Raw genomic sequence first — 15,596 nt, 5'->3', positions numbered from 1 at the left:
CAATGGTTCACCCATCTCTAGTGGGGAGCGGTTTGTGATTCTGATAAGATATATTACGAAGCCACATCAAATCAAATCAAAAAATGCTTTATTGGCACGTCCGAATAGGTATTTGGCATTGCCAAAGCTAGTAAAGTGGGCGGGGGAGTTGGGTTCGGGTGGGTGGGTGGTGGGTATAGTCAAACATACAACTGCTCTCGAACATAAAAGTATAGATGATAAGACATGCTTTAAAGTTGTCCTACCTGGAACAAAACTGCCCTGGACAACCTCTTTATAAGCCCACCAGCCTTCATGGATTTTTGGTGAATTTTGTTGTGCTGTAAAAACAAAAAATGCAAAAATTTTTAACTTAACAATGACAATTTTTAGTTTATTACACATAATATATCACATAGGATTAATTCAATGCTGCATTGTTGTGTCCAACTTTTTGTGTAATAGACAATCTAATACCTGATACATCTGTTGCACTTGGTAAGAATATCATGGTTGAAAGGTTGAATAAAGTTATGAACACAATTGCGCCAACAGTAAGACGTACATATTGGTTAACCCCTACCCGCTCTTTCCAAAAGCGTTAACTTTTTTTTTCATTTACGAATTTTTTTTGAAAGACAAATTTGACTTCATAAAGGTACCATTTAATATTCCATACGATGTACTGGGAAGCTGGAAAAAATTCAGAATGGGGTGAAATCAGAGAAAAGCTGCATTTGCGCCACAAATACAATGACAAACCTGATAGCCTTTAATAGGCTTCCGTCTGTCATGGTAATGGATCGCCGCCAACGGATCTCATTCCGAGGTATGGTAATTATTTACCCCTAAATAGCAGCACCCACACACCACTGGGATAATGACGCCTCTGTCATCTTTGGGCACTGATCGAGGGCATTGCTGCTGGGTCTCTGTATAGGACAGCAGAGACTTGGCAGCTATGGGGCCACACAGCTCCTGAGCAGACACCATATTTAAAGAACCAACATCTGCCATAATAGTAGGGTAAATGCCAGCCAAATCCAGTGTTGGACTGGTGTATCAGAGGATTATCAGCTGGGCCCAAGCTCTTACGCAATGATACTCCAGAAAAAGACTTCTAAATATAAAGGGTACTTAATCCTATTTTTTATGTAGATTGTGAGCCCCATATAGGGCTCACAATGTGCATGTTTTCCCTCTCAGTATGTCTTTAAAGTACGGGAGGAAATCTACACAAAAACGGGAAGAACATACCAACTCCTTGCTGATGTTGTTCCTGGCAGGATTCGAACCCAGGACTCCAGTGATAAGCACTGAGCCACCGTGTTGCCTCCAACATTGTCCTATTTTTTATGGGTTGTTAGAAGATAGACTTCCAAAATCATTTTATCTTGTGGACCCATCAATCCGGCATTACCTAATCCATTAATTTTGTTGAGACCATCCAACTCTTCCCCAATGACAAATTTCAGGGAAAGAAGGGATCAAACAGATTTAAATATGCTCAATCCTTTTTTCTCAGGCAATATAATCTGCAGCCAGAAACTTCTCCCCTCTTTATACTTTTAACAAATGCATGCAAGTGTATGATGTGGGAAGAAATTGGAAGGTATGCTCACCTTTACAGTCACAGAAACAGTGTTGGACTGATCTAAGTACCAGCAGAACCCCCAGCGGTTCCCGGCTCTAACACAATAATGGTCCAGTAAAAGAAACAGAAATTTGAAGTCTACTATGGTCTACTTCTTAGGGGTTATTGGTCTAGTGCAGAGGCTCCCAAACATTATTTTCTCGTAGACCACTTTCAAAAATTTTACTGGTTTCGGTGGACCCCCCGCTGCTATATTTCTACCATATTCCCAAAACTCGTCAAAAATCTGAAGATTAGATCTAACGATGGTCCCGTGGAGTCTCCCATGGACCCCCTGGGGGTGCACCTGGACCACTTTGGGAAGCACTGGTCTAGTGTGACCAAGGAACCAAGTCTGACATTGCACAGAAATGCAAATCTATAAACTGTATATCACACGTGCTACACTTCACAAAGATTTCCAAGTGTTTTCCCAGAATATGTTGATCCTCCTACCATAAAGAGTTTTGCCATTGATTTACTCTCCACCTTGATCAATTTTTTATGGTGGGCAAATGAATGACAAAAATTCAACTAATGTCTGAAGTCATATCCAATTGTTTTCCCTGCCATATCCCGAGTTATGTGCCCATACACGTAAATTATATTGTAGTCATCTTAAGATGACCATCTAATGAGTATGGTGGTGTTTTGAGTCTCCTGTGGCCTATGATGTTGAGGAAGTGTGCAATCTTCATTGCGCAATTGTTCCGGTGGAGAGGTGTGCAGTTGAGCAGAAAGGCGTAAGAGCGAGAAATAGCTGTCGGCCATATGCTGGGTTCACAACATTGTTCGGGTTTCCGTTATCAGGTTTCCGTCTTCTGCCGGCAGAAGATGGAAACCTGTCAGACCGCGTCCGGCCGTGAGTACTGGTGAGTAGAGATGAGCGAACACTAAAATGTTTGAGGTTCGAAATCCGATTCGAACAGCCGCCCACTGTTCGAACGGGTTTCGAACCCCATTATAGTTTCAGGGGTACGCAACATTCAATCAAATTCTACTTACCAAGTCCATGAGTGAGGGTCGGGCTGGATTCTTCTCCCTGCACAGCGTCCCCGCGTCCTCATCCAGCCTTGAATTCACTCTTCTAGGCATCGGGCCTAGGCAGAGCCCACTGCGCATGCCCGCGCGGACATGCACAGTCGGCTCTGCCCAGGCCCGATGCCTAAGCAGAGTGAATGAAGAGCCGGAAGAGGACGCGGGGACGCTGTGCAGGGAGAAGACTTCTAAAGAGAAGAACCAGCGTTGATTGGCAATGTATAGGATTCTGCCAATCAACGCTGGTTCTGCATCGAATCTTAACTTCGAACAGCTTGTAGTATTCAATCGAGTACGAGTATTTCGAATACCATAGTATTCGATCGAACACCTACTCGATCGGTTACTACTCGCTCATCTCTACTGGTGAGTGTTTTATGCTCTCCGTGGCGAAACCAATTTTTATAAACCGGACACCAAGTCCTGCCTGTCCGACTTTACGTCGGGTTAAAAAGAAACGGTTTTGCTGCGGAGAGCACAAAACGCTCACGGGCGCTCACAGCCGGACACTTTTCAAACCCATTCAATTGAATGGGTTTGAAAAACACCTGCAAGTTTCTATTTCGTGCAAGAAACGGAAACCGGCATAACGGAGACCCCGGGCGCAGATGTGAATGAGCCCTGATTGGTGTTTGGCCAATGGTTATTGAAGTTGTATAGAGCAATGCTAGACCTCAGTCTTTACATACATGTCTTAATAGGCATGAAAGCATGGCGTATCTTATGGAGCATCACACTACCTATTAGGGTAGTAAAGTATGCCGTATGATTTATAATGCATACCGAACATTGATATTTTGTTAGCACTTTCTCCACAACTTTTATCCGAAGTTTTCTATAATGCATATTGTGTGTATGTGTCGATACATTGTGCCGCTCTTCACTGGATGACTAGGCAGAACTGATTATTCTTGTACTGTTACACACATCAATAGAGCTGTCGCTTAGCAACTCTAGCAATTTCCTTCGCACGCTTCTAATCCCAAACCCATTTTAAGCACTTCTCCCGTTCTCTTTTGGTTAGTTTACAATTCACTAATTAAGTTAAAAAAAAAGTTACACTATATGACTCACTTGGATTATACGCCATGTCATATACACCTTCCAGTGAAAGAAATACTAGGACTAGCGCGCTTTCATTTAATGCGGAAATGAAAGTAACGCCGAATAAGAAAGGTTTAAGACCATCAAAGGCAAAAAGTCCATTTTAGTTCCCGTCACTCATCGGTTAGGAAGATAATTGGGAATTAGGAGAATTTTTTTTATTACACTTTAGTGGAGTCCTTAAATTAAAGCTTTTTATTTTCATGTTTGTCTCTTGCTCTATTATTATTCTACTTTCCGTTATACATTTACCTGCACGGTCGACAGGTGGATCTTATTTAAGGCAGTACAGAATGTTACAGGCGCCATATATGTTTGAATGACTCAAGAGTAGGGTTGAGCGATTGTGTTCGGAAAAAATCGGATTCCGATCGGCGATCGAGAAAATTTCACGATCGCGATCGGAATTCCGAACACGATCTTTTTAGGTGGGATCGAGATCGTTAGTATTTCCCACAATGCCTTCACATTGAATACACTCCCAGTACCCGTCCACACTCTCCTAACCCGCCCACACTCTCCTAACCTGGCAGGAAGGGGGCAGCGAGGCAAAGAAGACAGCAGCTGGAGCGGCAGCGAGGCAAAGAACACCGGGCACCATAGCAGCCATCTCTGCAGGTAAGTGGACACCAGGGGGGACTAAGTAGCCAGAGGATTAAAAAAAAATCCTCTGGCTACTTAGTGATTCACTACACAGCGTGGATTCTAACAATTGTTAGATTCCTTGCTGTATAGTGAATAGGATTGCTTTTAAAATCCGATCTCCAATTAATAAAAAAATCCCATTGACTTGCATTGGGATCAGAATTGGGATCGAGATTGGGTTCGAATGAAAAATGATCGGAAATCGGATTTTAAAATCGATCCTGAAAAGTCAGGATCGGCTCAACCCTATTCAAGAGGTCAAAAAGACGGATGTCCATTGAGTTCAACTTATTATCCCTCAACATTGATCCAGAAGAACGCAAAAGCTCTTATGAGGCAGAGCCCCAACATGGCAACCCAGTAAATCCCTGGATCAATCTCGCCAAAATTTTCCAAAATTCTTCCACAGTGTCGGGAGACAGGAGTCTTCTTCCGGCTTCCAAAGTGGAAGGGTGCAAGTCTAGAGTCTTGAAAATCCTCAACTGTGCTACAATCCTGAGATAGGGAATATGTAGCTATCAATGATAGAGAAGAATCTTTGGTCCTGTATTGGATATGGGGATAAGAGGAACAAGGTTTTCAGAGTATTGACCCTGCCCAAGTCACGGTATGAGAAACATTATGAAATTGGCACCTACTGAGAGTTCAGTCTACTGGAACTACAATGCAATGGGCCAACCCCATACTTATAGTGGGCCTCTGTTATAAGAACTGTACCTCCATTGTCTGAAAGCCGTGGGTTGCCTTTCTGCAACATTTGTAGTTAATGTTATATTTGGTCATCTCCTGAGTCTCCTTTCCTACACCAGCATCATGGACACTCCAACTCCCATCTAGATAAGGAGGAATGAAGACCATAAGGATCCGGTGGAAGACTATCACCACCATGAAGTAGACATAAAGCTTCCTCAATTTTGCACCAAGAGGAGAGTTGGGAATTTTGGTTGAGTCATGCGGGGCACCGTAACTACTACTCACAATCTCGAGGTATCATGGTATCTGCCATTACTATCTCCTAGAGAAAGGCATTCCAGAATTTGACTACTGTAACTGCAAAGAACCCTTGCCCATATACTTATTATTTATTTCTCTTGCTTACATAATGCCAACATATACCATAGAGCTTTATAGACATCGTCTTCACTCACTGTCCCATATAGGGCTCACAACCAGTATTCCTTTAGACTGTGGAAACAAAGCAAACAAGGGAGAGCATACAAACTCAGACAAAGACAGCTTAGGCTTGTCTGCATTCACATCTGCATTTCGGTAATCCATTCGGGGAGTCTGCATGGGAACCCCTCCGAACGGACTACCGAACGCATTTGCAAGCGGTGTGTGCAGTGAAAGCACACGGATCCCCATAGACTATAATGGGGTCCATGAGCTTTACACAATGTCCACATGGAACATACGGACAGAAAAGTACTTCACGTCTACTTTCCTGTCCTCATGACTCATGACCGCGTGGAAAGCACATTATAGTCTATGGGGTCCATGTGCTTTCACTGCACACCGCTTGCCAATGCATTCGGTAGTCCGTTCACGGGGTCCTCATGAACCAGGCCTTAGACTAGAAGAAGAGAGCAATGACTGACAAGATAAATAGATTAAAAAAATGGATACTTTGGCCCCAAATGGATTTTTCATAATGACCTAAATCCCACACAGATCAGCTGTTCAATAAATGGCTCCACTTAGTATAATGTCCACCAATTGGCTACACACTGTAAAATGCCCCACACACTATAATGTACCCTCAGTGGCCCCCAAATAGTGGTCGTTGTACAGTATAATGGCTCCTAGACAATATAGTTGCCCATCACACAGTATTATACCCCCTAAGTGGCCCCCAAGCAGTATAATGCCCACTTATGGCTCCATCACAATATAATACATACAAATATAAATATATATTCACGTAGCCCCTTTCGACTGAGCTGTCTGCGAGCTACTAGTGTTGTGTATGGCTCAGGCCACATTGCACTTTCCTGCACGGTATACAGCGCTAGTTGTAGCCTAAATGGTGAAGCATGGAAGTGATGACTTTGAGCTCCACCATTGTATTCAATGTAATTTGCCTCCTGAGGACACAGAGTTAGAGCACATTTCCTGGGATAGCAGGACAGTACCCTCTGGATCCAGGGAGTTGATGCGGGGCACTGTAACATCGGCATCAGTTACTGTCCGTTATTTTGTAGCCGTTGTTTTCTGCGCATGCTCAGAAAGCAGAAACGCAACAAAAAAAAAACAAAAAACGGACAGTATAAAAAATTGGACACTAACTGATGCTAGTGTGTCCAATTTTATAACTGCTACCTTTAAAAAAAAAATAAAAAAAAAAATTTACGGACACCTTCATAACAATATCCAATGGTAGGTTGATCCCGGCCTTCCGCAGCACTTCATAGATTGTAGGCTTCACGTACTGACAAAAAGAGACATTACAGAGTAAGGGAGGGTCCATACGGTGTAACGTGCCGCGGGGCCCTTTGCGGGCCGTACACGCTCCCATTGATTTCAATGGGAGCGGGGATCGTATGCGCCACGCTAGTTTGCGGCCGCAAACTAACAACATCACGGCCACAAACTAGCGCGGCGCATACGATTGAAATCAATGGGAGCGTGTACGGCCCGCAAAGGGTCCCGCGGCGTAGATGTGCCACATCACGCGGCACGTTACACCGTGTGAACCCTCCCTAAGAAGTCTATTTACACAATGGAACTGAGAGCCCTGCTTAGAATCTATGAGGTAGAAGGGGTGACAGAAGAGGTGGCAGGGGCAGCATAGGAGGTACACAGTCCAGTCCCATTAATGGGACCACCTGTCAAAATCCAGAATAACCCCCTTTGTCAGAGCGGACCACTGCGAGACGTGCAGGAAGAGAGGGGATGTTGTATGTGATGATGATCACTGGGATGTTGAGCCATGCCGACTCCAGTGTCGTGTCCAGCTGCGCTAGGTTATGCGGTTGAGCATCCATGGTGCGAACAACCCGATCAAGGTGGTCCCACAGATTCTCGATTGGGTTCAAGTCCGGGGAATTTGCTGGCCAAGGGAGTACGGTAAACTCATCCTGGCGCTCCTCCAACCACGCACGTACACTGCGAGCTTTATGACACGTCGCATTGCCCTGCTGGTAGATGCCATCATCCGGAGGAAGAACAAGTGGCATGTAGGGGTGAACATGGTCCGCAAGGATAGATGCATACTTGTGCTCATCCATCGTGCCTTCCACAATGATGAGTGCACACAGATGACTGATGACACGTGCCTTCTGCGAGTGGTTACTTTGCAATTTGTTGATGACGGAGCTATGGGAAGCCTCTTTTTTGTGGGATAAGTTGCAATTTTTATCGGTACCATTTCCTGGTATGGCCGACTTCTTGACTTTTTATTGCTTTTTTTTGTGGGGGAGGATGTGGTGAACCAAACACATTAATTTGAGCATTGCAGTATTTTTTTTTTCCTAGCCCTCCCCTCCCTTACAATCCACCCGGATAATATCTTGGAAGTTAATCTGCTGGAGTTTTAGTATTATCTGTTCCTGTATATTACAGCCAGATGTAGCAGGCATGACTCCGCGCCATACTATTATGACCCTGATCATTGACTTACGCTCAGCATGATGTAGTAGAGATAAAAATTCCAGGTCTTACATGAAACGGTTAAAAGAAATCCCGGCAATGCAATATTAAATATATAGCGAGTTCCGAGCTTCCAATTTCCTCCAGCGCTTGCACCATTTTTCTCGTTTAGCAGCCTGATACACTAGCCTGGAAATATTCTTGTACCAGCATCGGAATATAGAGTTGTGGCGCGACAAGTCAACTAAAAACGCCAATACATTACTTTAGCCTCCAAGTCAACAGCACAAAGACAAATGTAGCCCCTCGGATTTAGGAAATACAGGAACATTTCCAGTCCAAGCTAGGCACCTTGTAAGTAAGTATCTTACTATTAAAAGTGGTTTATTTTCCGGGGGCCCTGCTACCGAATACCGTAGAACGCGGAGATTAAAAAAAAAGCTACGCCTGAAACAATCCATTGATAGAGTGCATGTTTGGGGAGTTGAAGGCAGCCCCTTCGAGGCGGCGTTCTTTCAACGCGTGAAATATTTCCACCTTGGGAATTAGTTCTCCGAGGCTGATGAAAGGCGATGCATTTGCGCTGAGAGGAACACTTAAATACCCTCTTTAATCTGCAATCATCAACAGCTCGCCAGAAGAAAGTCTTCTGTCTCCGTAAGATTATACAAGTCCTTCCAAATCTCCTACTAAGTTTCCAAACTACTCATTTTCTTTGCAATTAGAACAGAATATTCCGGGTTGTTATTACCAGTTCTTACCCCGTTTTAATTTGGTTTATTAAATTCAGTCCCACAAGATGAATAGAAATCTCCCGTTAATTCGCTTGTACTATTATTAACTGTACATTTTCTAAAATCTTATTCGTAAAAAGGAAAATTACATGAACTTCCAGTGTTGTAATCTTACCGCATTCGAGGGCTTGTCAAATGTAGGTAAAGTCATTCAGAAATGGATTATAATTTTGAAACAAAAATGTTATATTTTTTTAATTTTTAGGCACTTATTTTACTTGCTGGATTGGCATTGTGTTCCGAGTTAGAGCACGAGATTAGAGTTACGTAGCGTATAGAGATGAGCGAGTAGTGTTCTATCGAGTAGATATACTACGGTATTCGAAATACTCGTACTCGATCGAGTACCACTCGCTATTCGAATGGAAAAGTTCGATGCAGAACCAGCGTTGATTGGCCGAATGCTATACAGTCGGCCAATCAACGCTGGTTCTTCTCCTACCTTTAGAAGTCTTCTCTGTGCAGCTTCCCCGCGGCGTCTTCCGGCTCTTCATTCACTCTTCCAGGAATCGGGCCTGGGCAGAGCCGACTGCGCATGTCTGCTTGTAGTGCGATGGCATGCGCAGTCGGCTCTGCCCAGGCCCGATGCCTGGCAGAGTGAATTCAGAGCCGGAAGACGCCGCGGGGACGCTGCACGGAGAAGACTTCTCGGAGGATCCAACCCGACCCTCACTCGTGGACTTGGTAAGTATAATTTGATCGAATGTTACCTACCCCTGAAACGAGCATTTTCCCCCCATAGACTATAATAGGGTTCGATATTCGATTTGAGTAGTTGAATATTTAGGGGCTACTCGAAACGAATATCGAATCTTGAACATTTTACTGTTCGCTCTTCTCTAGTAGCGTATTGTTACTTTGGGTAAACTACACTGCCTGGCCAAAAAAAATTAAATCGTTGTGCAACAAGGTACCGTTCCAGCCCTGATATAATTATAAACTGTTCATGACAGGAATCTGCATATATTCTTGAATATATATAATTGAGCTGTAGCCTGTCAAGGACAGATCATAATTAAAGGTGTGAAGCGATGTCTACCAACGGAAGAGCTACCAGAGGAAGAGATGTTAGTGCCTTCAAGAAGGGGCAAGTCATTGGATTGCATCAGGCCAATAAATTGACCAAGGAGATAGCCGAAGTAACTGGTATTGGACAGAGAACTGTTCAGCGTATCATACGAGCATGGCGAGATGGTGGAGAACCCCCCTCCAACCGTGGAAAGTGTGGGCGTAAGACTATACTCAAAACTCGAGGTCGTAGGTCCCTAAAGCGACTGGTGAAGAATAACCGCTGGAAAACCACCTTTGAGCTCACACAGATGTTCAACTCGACGGAGCGACACATTTTGGAGCGAACAATGCGACGAGAACTCAAAGGAATGGGTCTCAACAGTTGTATCGCCACACGAAAGCCATTGGTGACAGAGACCAACAGACGTCGGCGCCTGTCATTTGCAAGAGACCACAAGGATTGGACCCTAGAGCAGTGGAGAAAGGTCATGTGGTCAGATGAATCACGTCTCACATTGTTCCAGAGTGATTGTCATGTCCGGGTGCGACGAGAAGCACACGAAACACTAGAATGTGCTGGAAAAGAACCTGCGCTGTCACTCACCACCCCCAACGAATCTGCGTAACCTGGGCTCCCTGATACTCGAGAATTGGATCAAAATTCCTGAGTCTACACTACAGAACATTATAGACTCCATGCCGAGACAGATGCGTGCTGTTATTCGTGCTCATGGTGGCCCAACTAAATATTAACACTAGCGACTTTTTTTTTGGCCAGGCAGTGTACATTGGCTGTATACAAATGATTATTAGGGCAACAACTATTCCCTCCAACCCACTCATACCCATGTTTGGTCAAGGGTTAATGTGTTTAGAATAGGAAGGGGGAGGGAGTAAGCGTAGGTTTATATGTGGTAATTTGGAGGCAGAAGACTCCTCAAATTACTCTCCAATATTGAACCAGTGGAACCTGCAGTAGAAGGTTGCACTAAGGTCTCGTTCACATCTGCATTGGTAATCCATTCCAGGGAGTCCACATGAGGACCCCCCACAAATGGAATACCAAATGCATTGGCAAGCGGTGTGCAGTGAAAGCACATGAACCCCATAGACTATAATGTGCACGCTGCCCACCCGAATCATGCGAACATGGAAGTAGTTCATGATCTACTCTCATGTCCACATGATTCGTGCGGGCGGGAATGCACACAAACCTCATTATAGTCTATGGGGTCCGTGTGCTTTCACTGCACACCGCTTGCCAGTGCGTTCAGTAGTCCATTCGGGGGTCCCCATGTGGACTCCCAGAACAGATTACCAAACAAAGATGTGAACCAAGGCTCTTCATGCAGTAATTCAGCCATGTAAACTGCAGGGAAACTTCGAGGGAAGTGTCCATGACTTCCACCCATTGGAATTTAGCTGCAATTTGGAGTTGATTTTGGGGCAGAGATGATTCCATGTGAGTTAAGAATAAGAATATAATCTGCTGCACAGTGGCCCCCACACAGTATAATCTGGTGCAGAGTGCTCCCCTCACAGTACAATCTGCTCCACAGTGAGCTCCACACAGTATAATCTGCTGCACAGTGGCCCCCACACAGTATAATCTGCTGCACAGTGGTCACCACACAGTATAATCTGCTGCACAGTGGTCCCCACACAGTATAATCTGCTCCACAGTGGCCCCCACACAGTATAATCTGCTGCACAGTGGCCCCCACACAGTATAATCTGCTCCACAGTGGCCCCCACACAGTATAATCTGCTGCACAGTGATCCCCACACAGTATAATCTGCTGCACAGTGGTCCCCACACAGTACAATCTGCTCCTCAGTGAGCTCCACACAGTATAATCTGTTCCACAGTCGGGTGCCTACAGGGAGGGCTCTGAGTGCCCCCTCTGGCACGCGTGCCATAGGTTCGCCATCATGGATATAGGGGAATGTGTCTGAATATTTAGACAAGACCATTTTTTTAGTTGTAGGCTCAGTTGGTAATATTATATCTTCATTATTTTTCTCACTTTCTTTTATTTTCCAGTTTACTCAACGGAAGGTAAAACTAATCTCTTGAGGATATCTGGATACAAATAGTCTATTGGTTACTGACATATCTTATTGTTCTATTATGAAGGTGTCAATCTCTCCTTGTACTACACGATAGTTATCAGCCATGATCCGTGCCGGCACCACTCGCGGCTGTTACTAGCAAGTGTCTGGTATATAATACAGCTGGAACCTGCCATATTCTGTGGCTGACATTATAACATACATATGGAAGGAGTTAAAGTTACATCTGGATTTAAAACATTTGCCCACAAAAAAATCTATTAAAAACATAAAAAACACTGAAAAATGCCGTCTGAATACAGCCTTAAAGGGAGACTATCATCTCCTCGAGCATATAGAACGGCCACCACTGTGTTATATGCCATATTACATTGATAAACATCATACCTTTGTTACATATGTTTCATTGGTAGAATTGTACAAAAAGAACTCTGAAGTCTTATGCAAATGAGGCAGTTGGTGCACTTAGGGTGGGACTTCAGACCTCTTACTGCTCAAGTAGGATGGGTGATGGGGAAGATCAATTCTCACCGCACGAAGTGGCATAGGCAGGAAATGATAGGGGGCTGACTGGCACGTGCAGTGCTCCAGGGAGCTGAAGGCCGGCCCTTAGTGCACCAATTGCCTCATTTACATAAGAATTCAAAGTTGTTTTTCTCTAAATGTACAAAATTGACATACCGTATATTCTCGAGTATAAGCCAACCCGAATATAAGCCGACCCCCCTAATTTTACCACAAAAAACTGGGAAAACGTATTGACTCGAGTATAAGTCTAGGGGGGAAATGCAGCAGCTACTGGAAAATTTCAGAAATTAACATGGTCAGAGTTTTTGGGTGCAGTAGTTGCTGGGGAAGGGGAGGGGGTGTTTTGGTTGTCTGTCTGCCCCTTCCCCTTGAGGGCTGTTTTTTTTTTCCCCACTTGGAATTCAGTCTGGCTGACTATAGGGTATCTGCAGAGCTCCTATTAACCCCTTCCCGATGGAACAGGAGCACTGCAGATCCCCTATATTCAGTAGACCGGGAACTATCAGACACAGGGATACATCATGTGTTTAACAGTAATTTTCTACTTTTGTATGTATTCTAGGGAAAGGAGGGATTTACAACTTTTATTTTTTTATTTTTTATTTTTTGCACTATTTTATGGGAGATTCTATATAGTGATATTGTGGCTAGTCATAGACCTCCCCCCCCCCCAAACTGACTACCTAACGCACTACCGAACGCATTGACAAGCGCTGTGCAGTGAAAGCACAGACCCCATAGACTGCACGGTCTCTGCACGAATCATGTGGACAGGAAAGTAGATTGTGAACTAATTTTCCCTCAGGGTTAAGGGGATATTGTCACTCCTTGGGGATAGACCACCATATAGGTGTGTGGAGACTTATTAAGCCGAGAGACTATACCTGGTAATAATCCCAGCATCAATGCAAAACAAAGGCCTCTTGGAAGGTCGAGCATGATGCTAAAGGGAGCAAACCATTATTGGGTTATCTCACTGAAATTCTGTCTTCCTAATTACATCAGGGAAGACAGGCTTGCACATTCCAGTGAGCGTCCTCTATTGGTTTGCAATACTGAGGCACCTGACTTCCTAATTACATCATGGAAGACAGATTTGCATATTCTTCCCATAATTTTCTGTCTGCATGTTTCGTGTGGACAGCACACGGACCCCATTATAGTCTATGGGGTCCATGTGCTTTCACTGCACACCGCTTGGCCAATGCATTCGGTAGTCCATTCTGGGGGGTCCCCATGGCTGGAAAAAAAAATCGCAGCCAAATTTGTAACAAAAAAAAAAGCAGCTTTTCTGTAATGTGAGGCCTAAAATGTTGGCTGAAGCCAATGATTTCTGCTAATGTGTATGGGGGTGTCCTAGGCTGTTGGGTTACAATATGCTCAATACTTTTGTACTCCCAGGAGATCAGTTACCGACAGACGAGTCTGGCAGAGACTTCATAGAACTACGAAAACAGATGCACTCAAAGAAACACACATACAGTCCTATGAAAAAGTTTGGGCACCCCTATTAATCTTAATCATTTTTAGTTCTAAATATTTTGGTGTTTGCAGCAGCCATTTCAGTTTGATATATCTAATAACTGATGGACACAGTAATATTTCAGGATTGAAATGAGGTTTATTGTACTAACAGAAAATGTACAATATGCATTAAACCAAAATTTGACCGGTGCAAAAGTATGGGCACCTCAACAGAAAAGTGACATTAATATTTAGTAGATCCTCCTTTTGCAAAGATAACAGCCTCTAGTCGCTTCCTGTAGCTTTTAATCAGTTCCTGGATCCTGGATAAAGGTATTTTGGACAAACAATTCAAGTTCAGTTAAGTTAGATGGTCGCCGAGCATGGACAGCCCGCTTCAAATCATCCCACAGATGTTCAATGATATTCAGGTCTGGGGACTGGGATGGCCATTCCAGAACATTGTAATTGTTCCTCTGCATGAATGCCTGAGGATTTGGAGCGGTGTTTTGGATCATTGTCTTGCTGAAATATCCATCCCCGGCGTAACTTCAACTTCGTCACTGATTCTTGAACATTATTCTCAAGAATCTGCTGATACTGAGTGGAATCCATGCGACCCTCAACTTTAACAAGATTCCCGGTGCCGGCATTGGCCACACAGCCCCAAAGCATGATGGAACCTCCACCAAATTTTACAGTGGGTAGCATGTGTTTTTCTTGGAATGCTGTTTCTTTTTGGACGCCATGCATAACGCCTTTTTTTATAACCAAACAACTCAATTTTTGTTTCGAAAATGAAGCTGCCTTGTCCAAATGTGCTTTTGCATACCTCAGGCAACTCTATTTGTGGCGTACGTGCAGAAACGGCTTCTTTCTCATCACTCTCCCATACAGCTTCTATTTGTGCAAAGTGCGCTGTATAGTTGACCGATGCACAGTGACACCATCTGCAGCAAGATGATGCTGCAGCTCTTTGGAGGTGGTCTGTGGATTGTCCTTGACTGTTCTCACCATTCTTCTTCTCTGCCTTTCTGATATTTTTCTTGGCCTGCCACTTCTGGGCTTAACAAGAACTGTCCCTGTGGTCTTCCATTTCCTTACTATGTTCCTCACAGTGGAAACTGACAGGTTAAATCTCTGAGACAGCTTTTTGTATCCTTCCCCTGAACAACTATGTTGAACAATCTTTGTTTTCAGATCATTTGAGAGTTGTTTTGAGTAGCCCATGATGCCACTCTTCAGAGTAGATTCAAATAGGAGATCAACTTGCAATTGGCCACCTTAAATACCTTTTCTTATGATTGGATACATCTGGCTATGAAGTTCAAAGCTCACTGAGGTTACAAAACCAATTTTGTGCTTCAGTAAGTCAGTAAAAAGTAGTTAGGGGAATTCAAATCAATAAAATGATAAGGGTGCCCATACTTTTGCACCGGTCAAATTTTGGTTTAATGCATATTGCACATTTTCTGTTAGTACAATAAACCTCATTTCAATCCTGAAATATTACTGTGTCCATCAGTTATTAGATATATCAAACTGAAATGGCTGTTGCAAACACCAAAATATTTAGAACAAAAATGATTAAGATTAATAGGGGTGCCCAAACTTTTTCATAGGACTGTATGTATGGTGGGCTCAGGAAAAACGCATGAATGGGTGTTGGCCCGAAATTATCTAAAGTGAATTGATTTTCATGATTTGTATTGTATTAACCGCTTTGAGACTGGATAATT

At 43.7% G+C, this 15,596-nt stretch overlaps 1 protein-coding gene across 1 annotated transcript in view; it reads right to left on the bottom strand.

Moving 5' to 3' along the window:
- CA10 (carbonic anhydrase 10) overlaps positions 1-15,596 on the bottom strand; it is a 223,744-nt gene that overhangs the window by 102,096 nt on the left and 106,052 nt on the right. The window contains exon 2 of the mRNA XM_075279383.1: positions 246-320. Coding sequence (XP_075135484.1) covers positions 246-320 — 75 coding nt within the window. The remainder of the gene's footprint in view (positions 1-245; positions 321-15,596) is intronic.

Source organism: Leptodactylus fuscus, chromosome 6 (assembly GCF_031893055.1).
Source record: "Leptodactylus fuscus isolate aLepFus1 chromosome 6, aLepFus1.hap2, whole genome shotgun sequence".
Classification (NCBI taxonomy): domain Eukaryota; kingdom Metazoa; phylum Chordata; class Amphibia; order Anura; family Leptodactylidae; genus Leptodactylus; species Leptodactylus fuscus.
This window is presented reverse-complemented; position numbering and strand designations above follow the sequence as displayed.